The 12,336-nt window shown below is 47.1% G+C and overlaps 1 protein-coding gene across 4 annotated transcripts in view; it reads right to left on the bottom strand.

The window, feature by feature from the left end:
• The window catches only part of ESF1 (ESF1 nucleolar pre-rRNA processing protein homolog), a 199,337-nt gene that overhangs the window by 78,358 nt on the left and 108,643 nt on the right, over positions 1-12,336 (bottom strand). For all 4 annotated transcript variants that reach the window (XM_069234100.1, XM_069234103.1, XM_069234102.1 and 1 more), the window contains exon 11: positions 3,262-3,352. In XM_069234100.1, the coding sequence (XP_069090201.1) occupies positions 3,262-3,352 (91 nt within the window). The remainder of the gene's footprint in view (positions 1-3,261; positions 3,353-12,336) is intronic.

Below are 12,336 nucleotides of genomic sequence, written 5' to 3'. Positions count from 1 at the left end.
CATGCCTTCTTTGCATCCATTCTTTCTCCTAGAAAAATCTTTTTCAAGTTGTGGTGATGATTTCTTGTGGTTTATGGAGAATCCCAGGTTTTGTAGGGTTGTGATCACTGAGTGTCCCTTTGACATTTCTCCTTTGTATTTGCTTTTACTAACAGGCGTCCAGGTGAATCCCCTTTCTTCCTAGGAATGCTGTGAGTGTTGCCAGGCATTTTGTAAAAACCCTTGGTGCAGAATTTATGTCAAAGGACAAGACCTTGTATTGATGGTGTATCTACTGAAGCACAAACCTGAGGTACATTTTGTGTGCTCGATTCATTGGTATATGTAAGTAGGCATCTGTTAAGTCTATGGTTGCCATGTAGACCCTTTTTGTAGAAGTGGGATTACCTCTTATAGTGTTGTCATTTTGAAGGGTTGTTGGGAATGAATTTGTTTATAAATCAGAGGTCTAGGATTGGCCTTAGCGTAAAGTCTTGTTTTGGCACCAGGAAGGGTGAGTAGTTTCCCTTGTTTAACTACTTTGTTGGCACCCTTTCTATTGCATGTTTTTGGAAGGGTTATTTTACATCCTTCCTTAGTTGTCCCAGTTCTGTTTCCTGATACCTTTTCTTCTTTGGTGGTGGAGGGCTTGTGAGTTCTGTACAGTAGCTGTGGTGTACCGCATTAAAACCCCAATTGTCTGTGGTGATCTTTGTCCATTCTTGTGGGTATTGCGCTATTCTGCCTCCCACTGGTGTTACATGTGGGCTTGAGGCTATTTCTGAGTCACTTGGAGGTTGCTCCTCCTCTGGAGGTTTGCCCCTTAGCTCTCCTTCTACCATGAAAGGGCTGCCTGGTGGGATGTTGTCAATATTGGTAAACGGCTTATTGACTAGCCTGTTGTGCACCGCCCTGGGCTTCTTGTTGTTGCTGTTGCCCTGTTTCACAGGATCCCCTTCAGGTGGGCCTTCTGGGCATATTTCCTCGTCTTCTGAAGGTGCCTCTGTATTGAAAAGAGACCACTGCCTTTGTTGTCTCTTTGTCCTTTTTAATTTGGTGTAAGGACTCATCTACATCTTGACCAAACAAAGCATCTCCAGTGAAAGTTTTGTTTATAATGGTATAATGGTGGCCTGAACCTCTGGTTTGAAGATTGAGCTAAGCATGTCTCCTAAACGTTGTGCTCGTACATATTTGTCAGCTCGCTGCATCAGCGGCATCTAGTGCTGATTTCAGACAAGTGTTGGTGATATTCTTCCCTTCTTGGATGATTGCTTTCTCTCCTTTCTTATCATCCTCTTCATTTGCTCCTCAATCTTGTCCCACTGTTGGAGGCCCTATCTGTTGAGGAGAGTGTTGGAGTTCGCTATAACCACTGCATTGAAGCCTCTTTCCATTTTCCTCCCTACCATGTTCAGCCTCTTGCTTTCTTTCTCTGGAGGAGGGCCTGTGGAGGTGCGTGCATTACTACTCCTCCTGGCAATAGTGACAATGATAGAATCTGCCATTGTGTTCCCATGGATGTATTTGGGGTCCTTTGAAAAAGGTTTATATTTCTTTTCTACCCTTGGTGTCACAGCTTTAGTTGAAGCAGGTTCTTTGAAGACCTCCTTGACATGGTTCAGCATGCTGGGTAGCACTGGGAGATACAGATTTCACTTGACTGATGGCATGAGAGTTTCACTGAAAAAACATGCGTTTCCCTACTCTTCCTCTAGAGGCACTCCATAAATTTCAGCTGTCCTCTTTCTCAAGCTATTTTAGAGCGTAATGTCGTCAGTGGGCAAAGGTCTCAAGGGATAGTTGTCGACCTCCTCTTCTGAGCTCTCTGTGTGGAGGTCGTTCCATTCAACCTCAAAGCCTCCTGTTGCTTCGTCCCCTTCAGAATAATTTAATTCCTCCTCGGCCTTCTCTTCATGGAGGCTCCAGTGTCGCCGGAGCCTCCAAAGCAGCCTCTTCTTCTTCAATGTCTGTGGTCGTGGAGGGCTTACTTGAAATCATTAATTTCCTTTCTGTGCCCTCAAACTCTTTCTTGTGTTGGAGGAGAGCCGCCATTTCTGCCTCTAATCTCTGTCTCTTCTTCTCCACCTCTAAGGCTCTTTCAACATTCTGCGTCAAAGATGTTCTCTTTTTTCGGAGTAGGCGGTTCTTCCTCCGACGGTTTCAGGGTTTCTTGCACTGTGGTAGTTTTGGTCGATTTTGACGCTCTGCCTTCATCAGTATCCCTGGTCTGGGATATATGGGCCTCCTTTGTTCTTGGCTGACCCCGATTGTCGTTCTCATGGACACTGGGGCTGCCTTGTGCACCTATTTTTTGGTGGATCTTCGCCTTCGAGACTTTCAGCGGTCTTTTTTACCTTTTCAGGTTTCTTTTCGATGTCCTTCGCCACACGTTTCTTCTCGCCGTTCTCCTCGAGGATTTCCATGTCCGATCCTCCATGGGCTAATTCTGCGCCAGACCTGCTTTTCATCGTAGCTGGAAAGGCCCACGTCCTTCAAAGAAGCGTGTGTTTTCTGGCTGAACATTGCTGCTAGGTGTTCCTCTCTGCTTTCGGCACAACCTAAGAGTCTTCGGCTACATCGTCTCTCGGCAGCCAGAGTTTCGCATTATGCAAATTTATGAGGGCCGCTCGGGCAGAATTTAAAGGGGGTGTTTTCCAGGACACCAACCTTGTTTCAGTCTCCAGCCATGTGCAAATTCCTTCCTTCTCTCATTCAGCGATTTCTTCCAAAAACGTCACCTTTTTGGGGGTTCTTTGACTTACTTCCAAAAACTTTGGAGCTTCTACTTTTGCTTCCTGACCCACAGCGGAAAAAAGAATCTGAAGATGGCTACCATGCACAGGAACATCTGGGGTGCCGTCTGACATCGTACAGGGAACAGACCAAGCACCAAATGGTGGACAATGGCGCGCAGGGGAAGGAAAAAAAAAGGGAAAACAGACAATTCCAGACCCAACTAATAATTGGCGGAATAAGTGCACAGCATGTTAATCCAGAAAAAGATTCATGCTGCAAAAGAATTAATTATATGCACTCAGTTGGATGTTTATAAGAATCCCATGTAAGAAATGTGAAGAAAAAGGGTGGCAACAATATATGGAAATCTTAACTACACAGCCTGCTACACCTGCACACCATGTAAATTTTTTCTGTAAAATGATGCAATTCAGCACTAATATCAGAGTCTGGTTTCCGATAATTTTACTACTGTACTAAGGCAGATTTCTTTACAATTTATATACCCATCTAGAAAATTGACCTACTGGATAGATTTGTTACCTGGTTTCGCAAGTTCCTCAGCAAAGAATGGGTCACTTAAATCCACGTCTGGAGGAAGCTCATCTTCACTTGATTCATCTTCGCTATCGTCCTTAAATACAATACAGTGAAGATTAATGATAATGCCAGAAGGTGTACATAAGGATCAGATACTAGACGTGCATTCAAAATAGGAATATAGGCAATCTTCAGAGTGAATGAAAACTGGCACAGATGAAGTGTAAAATTCTAAGCCTATGTACAGGCAATAAGCAGCAAAGTTGTATCTAACACCAGAAACTAGCATCCAGCTTACACATTAGCAAAGTTTGTTCTTGGATACAAAAATACTTTCAGATCAATCTTTCGTAACAAGAAGCAAAACCTAAATACATTGTGGGGTGTCTGTTAGGGAACATGTTAGTCACTGAAACTGTAAAAACACTGGTTTTTAACATCAACTGAGATATTTTATCCAAAAGAAAATGATACATTGAGTATTATCAAGTGTGCATGTAAGTGATGCAAAGCCCTTTGGTAAAACAGCTTTATAGACAAACCATACTATCAACATTACAACCAGCACCATTTACGATAAAATAATGCAATTATGAAACCTACTGACAAGTACTATGTCAAATCAAGATAAGGAGCGTAAACCTAGGTTTCCTTACTCATTATCTTTCTTTAAATTGTTTTGAGTACGCCAAGCCATGGCAGAAAGAGCAAGAAGTTACAAATATGCAGGTAAATATATGAATGTCTCATGCTATCAGGGCCCTGAAATGGTCTGGTTAATGTTAAAGTCTGATACTTATTTTCAGATTTAGAGACCTACTGTGGTGAATCATGTGTATGCCTTGATAAAAAGAAACTGAATCTCACAATCGCTTTCAATTAATATTATACCTACAAAATCTACTATTCATGATATGAGCTGAAGGCTAAACATGAACATGGGGTAAAATGGGAGGCCCATATTTTTAAATCCAACTCCCAAAGAATTAGCAGCGTAGCATTAGGATGCTTAAACTGAGAAAATGTTAATGTCCTTGCAAAGGAGAGACATTTAGTCATACGAGTCTGTGCTGAGACAGAATGGATTATTAGATATAGTCCCATTTTAGCAATTTATGTATTTCAGACGTAGTACAGGACTCTCAGATCAAAGATGAACTTAGTTCGGGTTTTTGACTCTAGTACAGGCAAAACACTTCCCAATGTGTCGATTTCTGAATCCTGGCATGCTAAGAGTCCTACTGGCCAATAACACCAGAAGTAGTGTGTGGGACGATATATTAACTTCAGGTGCTGGAGCCTGTTGCTGTTTATAATTTTCTGCATGCTCTGAATTAAAAGTTGGAGAAGAAAAGAAGCCAGCATAGCTTACCAATTGTTGTTCAAGGAGGGGGGACAATCATTCCCCTATAGAGGCACTTGGAGTTTTCTATAGTGCATTGAGAAATATTTGTACAACTCATAGCGTGACCAGGTACGCTTGAAAAGGAAAAACTCAGAGCACGTGAATGGCTTATATGTATAAAAAATAAATGAAAGAATAGGCAAACACAATAAGCCTCTCTTTGGAAAGCTTGCATTTAAAAAAAAAAAAAATTGGAAACATATGCAAAGTTGGGTATGGTAAAGGTCCACCGCACTGATTGTGAGAGTGAGCATTCCTGCCTTGATTCCCCACAACAAGTAGTAGGTTTCTGACACCCAATCTAGCACACACGACAATCACCCATCTGCCCAGGAGGTAATTCCTGCAACACAGAGCAGGTCTCTGTGGTTCTGAGAGGCACACCAAATTCACTTTCTTTTGTTGAGGAAGACCACAGTCACTTCACTGGGCTGCATAAAACTGACAGTGGTAGCAACTATACCACTTCTAGTGGCAAAGCATGCCTTGTTACCTGCCCTTGGCAGTAAGGATGTCTACAGATCCACCTTGCTTTAAAAATTCGGCCTGTCAGTCCTCTGCAATCGAGTCCCTTGTCCATGGATGAGGGACTTGAAGACTCCATATGTGTACAATTTTTAAGACTGAACAAAGGGAGTGAGTGGAGTGTGGGAGTGAGTGGATGGAGTGTATGGCACATGTGGGCATGGGCACATTGCATTCCAGCATGTATGTTGACGGTAGCCAAATAAAAGCATCACAAAGCCAATTGACTCTGAAAGCGTGCAGTCACATTTGCCGAGGGGTTTCGACCAAGGAATATACACTCACCAAGAGAATAAATTGTGGGCAGCTAGCTTGCCTGGCTATTGCTTTTTAGGATTGAGCGTGCAAGCGCTCTAGCCTGTTGTAATCTCTCTGTGGGCTTTTAACCATACCCACTCTTGCTATTCATTCTCTGTTGTGCTTGTCTTAAATGCTGCATTTTTATTGGTTCATTTTGTGAAATGCCCCTCCTTTGTGTGCCGAGTTCCCTCCCCAGGTGTTTTAACTAAATGAACATTTCTGCTGGCCATCATACTAGGTCATGCTTCTTCCTGTTACAGCGTGTGATGGCCCCTCCTCTGGTTTCGGTTTGCCTTTCATCCCAGCCTTGATCCTTTCTAGACATTCACGTAGGGAGGCAATAACTTACTGGGATTGGAGACACAACTTACACACCATCCAGTTTAGCTGGGAACACTGATTCCATGGGCTGTGCTGTGAACACCATGCTGAGCAGTGCACCCCACCCAGTGGGCAACAGTGCAGCTAGCAGCAAAGGCAGAACATGCATCCAAAATACAAACGGTACTGCTTCACTGCAGTGCAGACAGAGAGGCATAACATTAATGGAGGAGGATCTGTGCAATTGACTCAAATGAATCGTGTTGCTGGGGTGCTCCCTTGCCCTTGCCACTGTAAACTCCCCTGAGCATCCCCACAAGCCTTGGAGGGGGCGAGCGGCAATCGGAGATGGACGGGTGGGTGGGAGGGGGCAACCGGGTACGTGAGTGGCAACAGGAGAAAGGTGGGTGAGTGCGAACAACCAGGGTGGGGGTATAAACAACTGTGGAGTTACAAACAACCACCGGGGAGGAGTGAATGGGGCGTGCAAACACTGGGAAGGGTTGAGTGGGCAGGAGCAAACAACCACCAGGGTTATCAAACAACAACCAGGGGTGGGTGGGTGGTCGAAATGCAAACAACAACTGAGGAGGGGTAGGTCCAATTAAGCAAACAACTGGGGAGGGGGTGGGAATTAGGCAAACAAGCAGGGAGGGATAGGTGGACGGGAGCAAAAAACAGGAGAACAGCAAAAACAGAAGGGATTGGCGGGATGCAAAAAACCGAGCAGTTATGCAAAAAACAGAGCAGGGGTGGGAGGGCGGGATGCAAAAAACAGGGGACGGGTGGGTGGCCGTATTGCAATAAACAGAGGACGGGTGAGTGGGAGTAAAAAAAACACGGGAAGGGTGGGTGGGCCGGAGTAAAAAACACAGGAAGGGTGGGCGGATGTAAAAAACACAGGAAGGGTGGGTGGGCCTTGTAAAAAACACGGGAAGGGTTGGTCGGCGCGAGTAAAAAAAAAAACTGGGGAAGGGTGGGTGGTCAGGAGTAAAACAGGGAAAGGTGGGTGGCCACGAGCAAGAAACAGGGGAAGGGTGGGTGGGCGTTAGCAAAAAACAGAGAAAGGTGGGTGGGAGCTAAAAAACAGAGGAAGGGTGGGAGCAAAAAAAACACGGGAAGGGTGGGTGGGAGTAAAAGAACAGGGAAAGGGAGGCTGGGTGGGAGCAAAATACCAGGGGAAAGGTGGATGGGCGGGAGCAAAAAACATGAGACGGCGCAGTGGGCGGTAGCAAAAACAGGGGAAGGGTGAGTGGGTGGGAGCAAAAAACAGGGGAAGGGTGAGTGGGCGGGAGCAAAAACCAGAGGAAGGGTGGCTGGGCGAAATGCAAACAACAAACGAGGAGGGGTAGGTGGAATTAAGCAAACAACTGGGGAGGGGGTGGGAGGGTGGGAGCTAAAAACAGGGGAAGGGTGGGTGGGAGCAAGAAACAAGGGAAGGGTGGGAGCAAAAAAACAGGGGAAGGGTGGGAACAAAAAACACGGGAAGGGTGGGAGCAAAATAACAGGCCAAGGGTGGGAGCAAAAAAACAGGCCAAAGGGTGGGAGCAAAAAAACAGGCCTATTGTGGGAGGAAAAATACAGACCAAGGGTGGGAGCAAAAAAACAGGGTAATGGTGGGTGGATGGGAGCAAAAAAACTGTGGAAGGGTGGGTGGGTGGGTGGGAAATTGCAAAAAAACAGGGGAAGGGTGGGTGGGAGCAAAAGGGAAGGGTGGGTGGGTGGCTGGGAACAAAAAAAAGGGGCAGGGTTGGTGGGAGCAAAAGGGAAGGTTGGGTGGAAGCAAATAAACAGGGGGTGGTTGGGAGAAAAAAAACTGGAATTTTGGGATCAAAAAACAGGGGAAGGGTGGGATTGGTGGGAGAAAAAAACAGGGGAACGGTGGGTTGATGTTAGCAAAAAACAGGGGAAGGGTGGGTGGGTGTGTGCAAAAAACAGGGTAAGGGTGGGTGGGTGGTCGCAAAAAACAGGGTAAGGGTGGGTGGGTGGATGGAACAAAAAAACAGGGGAAGGGTGAGGGGTGGATGGGAGCAAAAAAACGGGCAAGGGTGGGTGGGTGCAAACATACGAAGGGTGGGAGCAAAAAAAATAACGGGAAGGGTGGGAGCAAAAAAACAGGAAGGGTGGGAGCAAAAAAACAGGGGAAGGGTGGGTGGTTGTCTGCAAAAAACAGGAGAAGAGTGGGTCGGTCGGAGCAAAAAACAGGGGAAGGGTGGGAGCAAAAAAACAGGGGATAAGCAAAAAAACAGGGGAAGGGTGGGTGGATGCTTGAAAAAAAACAGGGAATTGAAAAAAAACAGAAGGTTGGGATGCAAAAAAAAAAGCGGATCGCAAAAAAAATAAAAAAAGAATAGCAAGAAAATATGGGAAGGGTAGGTGCGTGGGAGCAAGAAAACAGGGGAATTAACAAGAAAACAGGGGGTGGGTAGGTGGGAGCAAAAAACAGGGTAAGGGTGGGTGGGTGTTAGCAAAAAAACAGGGGAATTGCAAAAAAACAGGGGGAAGGGTGGGTGGGTGTCAGCAAAAAACGGGAAGGGTGGGTGGGAGCAAAAAACAGGGGAAGGGTGGGTGGGTGTTAGCAAAAAAACAGGGGAATTGCAAAAAAAACAGGGGGAAGGGTGGGTGGGTGTCAGCAAAAAACGGGAAGGGTGGGTGGGAGCAAAAAACAGGGGAAGGGTGGGTGAGTGGGAGCAAAAAACAGGGGAAGGGTGGGTGAGTGGGAGCAAAAAACAGGGGAAGGGTGGGAGCAAAAAACAGGGGAAGGGTGGGAGCAAAAAACAGGGGGAAATTGCAAAAAACAGGAAGGGCGGGTGGGAGGGATAGCAAAAAAACGGGGAAGCGTGGGAGCAAAAAAACGGGGGAAGGATGGTTGGATGGGAGCCAAAAAATATGAGGGAATTGAGCAAAAAAACGGGGGAAGGGTGGGAGCAAAAAGGGGGGGGAACGGTAGGTGGGTTGTTGCAAAGAAACAGGTGAAATTGCAAAGAAACAGGTGAAGGGTGGGTGCAAAGAAACAGATGAAGGGTGGGTGGGTGGCAGCAAAGAAACAGGGGAAGGGCGGGTGGGAGCAAAAAAACAGGGGAAGGGTGGGTGGGTGTTAGCAAAAAAACAGGGGAATTGCGAAAAAAACAGGGGGAAGGGTGCGTGGGTGTCAGCAAAAAATGGGAAGGGTGGGTGAGCGGGAGCAAAAAACAGGGGAAGGGTGGGAGCAAAAAACAGGGGAAGGGTGGGAGCAAAAAACAGGGGGAAATTGCAAAAAACAGGGAGGGCCGGTGGGAGGGATAGCAAAAAAATGGGGAAGCGTGGGAGCAAAAAAAACGGGGGAAGGGTGGTTGGATGGGAGCAAAAAAATGAGGGAATTAGGCAAAAAAACGGGGGAAGGGTGGGAGCAAAAAGGGAGGGAACGGTAGGTGGGTTGTTGCAAAGAAACAGGTGAAATTGCAAAGAAACAGGTGAAGGTTGGGTGGGTGCAAAGAAACAGATAAAGGGTGGGTGGGTGGCAGCAAAGAAACAGGGGAAGGGCTGGTGGGCAGGAGCAAAGAAACAGGGGAAGGGCGGGAGCAAAGAAACAGGGGAAGGGTGGGTGGGCGGGAGCACAGAAACAGGGGAAGGGCGGGTGGGTGGGAGCACAGAAACAGGGGAAGGGCGGGTGGGTGGGAGCACAGAAACAGGGGAAGGGTGGGAGCAAAAAAACAGGGGAAGGGTGGGTGGTGGGGCAAAAAAAACAGGAGTAGGGTGGGTGGACGCAAGAAATGGAAATTACAAAAAACAGGGGAAGGGTGGGTGGGTGGAAGCAAAAAAACAGGGGAAGGGTGGGTGGAAGCAAAAGAACAGGGGAAGGTGGGTGGGCGGAAGCAAAAAACAGGGGATGGGTGGGTGTGCGGGAACAAAAAATAGGGGAAGGTTAAGTGGGAGCAAAAAAACAGGGGAAGAGTGGGTGGGAGCAAAAAAACAGGGAAACACAACAAACGGGTGAGTTTGCAAAAAACAGGAGAGGGGTGGGTGGGCAGATGCAAAAAACGGGAGGGGTGGTGGGCAGATGCAAAAAACAGGGGAGTTTGCAAAAAGCACGGGAAGGGTGGGTGGACGGGTGGCAAAAAACAAGGGTGGGTGGGTTGCAAAAAAACAGGGCAAGGGTGGGTGGGCAAGTTACAAAAAACAGGGGAGTGGGTGGGCGGGAACTAAAAACAGGGGAGCTGCAAAGGACGCCATTGAGAAAAACAGGGAAGGGGTGGTGGGCAATGAGCAAAAAACAGGGGAGGGGTGGGTAGGTGGGATGCAAAAAAAAAGGAGGAGGGGTGGGTAGGCGGTATGCAAAAAAACAGGGGTGGGGTGGGTGGCCAGTATGCAAAAAAAAAACAGGGCACTTGTCAGTGGGCGGGATGCGGAAAAAAACAGGGGAGGGGTGGGTGTCTGAGAAGCAAACAACAAACAGGAGTGGTGGTTGGGTAATAGCAAACAATCGGTGAGGAGTGGGTAGGCAATAACAAACAATAACTGGAGAGAGGTGGGTGGGCGGGAGCAGGGAGCAGAAAAGAACAGGGCAAAGGGTTGGCAGGATGCGAAAGATAAGGCAGGGGTGGGAGGGATGCAAAAAACAGGGGGTGGGTGGGTGGGCAGTGTGAAAAATACAGGGGAAGGACAAGTGCAAAATGTTCACCCATACCCAAGATCTGTCTGCCCTGAATCCAGGACACTGGATTGTGGTGTTGAATCTGTAGGACGCCCATTTCCACATCCCCATTTGCAGCCCCACTGGTGCTATCTGCGATTTCAGGTAAGCCAGGGGCACCATCAATTCTAAGTGCTCCCCATTGGTCTTGCCAGTGTGCCTGGTGTGTGCACAAAAGTGATGGTTGCTGCCCATCCTAAGGGGTTTGGAATACCAGTCTTCCCATACCTCGACAAATTGTTGCTGAAGGACTACAACAGCTGTGAACCACCTCCAGATGACGGTCAAACTGCTGAAAATGCTGGATTTCCCATTTACATGACCAAGTCACACTTGACTCCTTGCCAGAGACTTTCTTTTATTGAAACCTTCCTAGACACAGTGCTGTTTCAAACCTTTCCTTCACTTCAACGACTCCAGGACCTTCAGACTATACTGGCTGTCGGACTGCTGGTCCCTACCCCACCCAGGACTAACAGGTCATCTGGGAGAGTTCAGAGGACTCTGTGTCCGGCGAAAACCATTTTCACTTCAACTCAGCGTTATGAGTTATTTGCTTGCCATTAAATGCCTTCCTCCCATCCACCAGGTGGGAATGGGTGAATCATCACTGCTATGTGGTATAGCAACTAGCAAGATGGAGTAGCTTTGTGCGTCCAGTGTCTAGAGGCCTTGTGCCTCAGGGTCCTGCTGGGTCATCAGGGCAGCTCCCGGTCGTGCACCACCTGGTGGGATCTTTAAATACCAGGATGGGTGAACTCAGCCGAAATTGCCTAGCAGATCTAGAATGTGCCCGCACTTAGAGGTGCCACCTTCCAGAAATGAGAACTTTGTCCCAGTCTTTTTGCCACTGCCAAAAACGTGCAGTGTAAAACTTTTGCGTGTTAGAGCTTCAGAGGAACTTCTCGATCGTAGATGCCTTTTGATTGGGCTGGAGCTTAGGACTCCTATACGCTGCTACTTCTCCTGCAGAAAGTTCTGAAGAAGATCAAAAATGACTGCCCCTAAGTTCCTAGTGGCTCTTGACTGGGCTAGTAAAGTATGGCACTCAGAACTACTGGCCATGAGCAGTGTCCTCCAATTCAGCTGCCTTGTCTGGAGGGCTGCCTGTCACAGCGGCAGGGCCGAGTCATGAACCCGAGTCTACACAGCTTACAACCCCAAGGTTAGATTCAGCAGTGACAGTTGACGGCCTCTGATCTTTCCCCAGAAGTAGTGAATGTTATTTGGGCAGCTAGGCGCTCCTCTACTAAAACTATCTATGCAAGATGGCAGGAGAACTTTGTTGTTTGGTGTACCTCCCAACACATCCAGCCTCTAAAAGACCAGTTATCTGATGTGACTTGTCTGTTTATCTCTATCAGAGCAAGGTCTTGCGGTGGCAATAGTTAAAGGTTATTCTATGGCCTTATCAGCTTTTTTATGTCTAGGTAATCAGCCATCTTTGTTTAAGTCGCCTTGTAGTGATGCAAATTCCGAAAGGGCTGACACATATGTTTCAGTCAAAAACATTTATAATGCCCCATTGCAACCACAATCTGGTTTCCTCATGTGCATTTTATTCGGGCCAATGCACAGCTGTCCTCTTCGATTGCTTATGTTGAATACAATGTTCCTCACATCAATTACATTAACTCATCACATGAGTCACATGAGTGACAAGAAAGCACTCTTTGTCCAGCAACCGTTTGCAACTTTTTACCGGACAAACCAGTACTAAAGACCAAAGTAGCATTTCTCCTGAAAGTTGTCACACCTTTCCACATTTGACAATTGATTACCCTCTGGTGTTGTTCATCACTCCTCAGTCATCTAAGGAGGAAGACAGACTTCGACCCTAGACCCAAAGAGAGCT

The sequence above is a fragment of the Pleurodeles waltl genome, chromosome 5 (genome assembly GCF_031143425.1).
Source record: "Pleurodeles waltl isolate 20211129_DDA chromosome 5, aPleWal1.hap1.20221129, whole genome shotgun sequence".
Classification (NCBI taxonomy): domain Eukaryota; kingdom Metazoa; phylum Chordata; class Amphibia; order Caudata; family Salamandridae; genus Pleurodeles; species Pleurodeles waltl.
The sequence above is the reverse complement of the archived record's forward strand: the minus strand, read 5'-3'. Positions and strand labels throughout refer to the sequence as shown.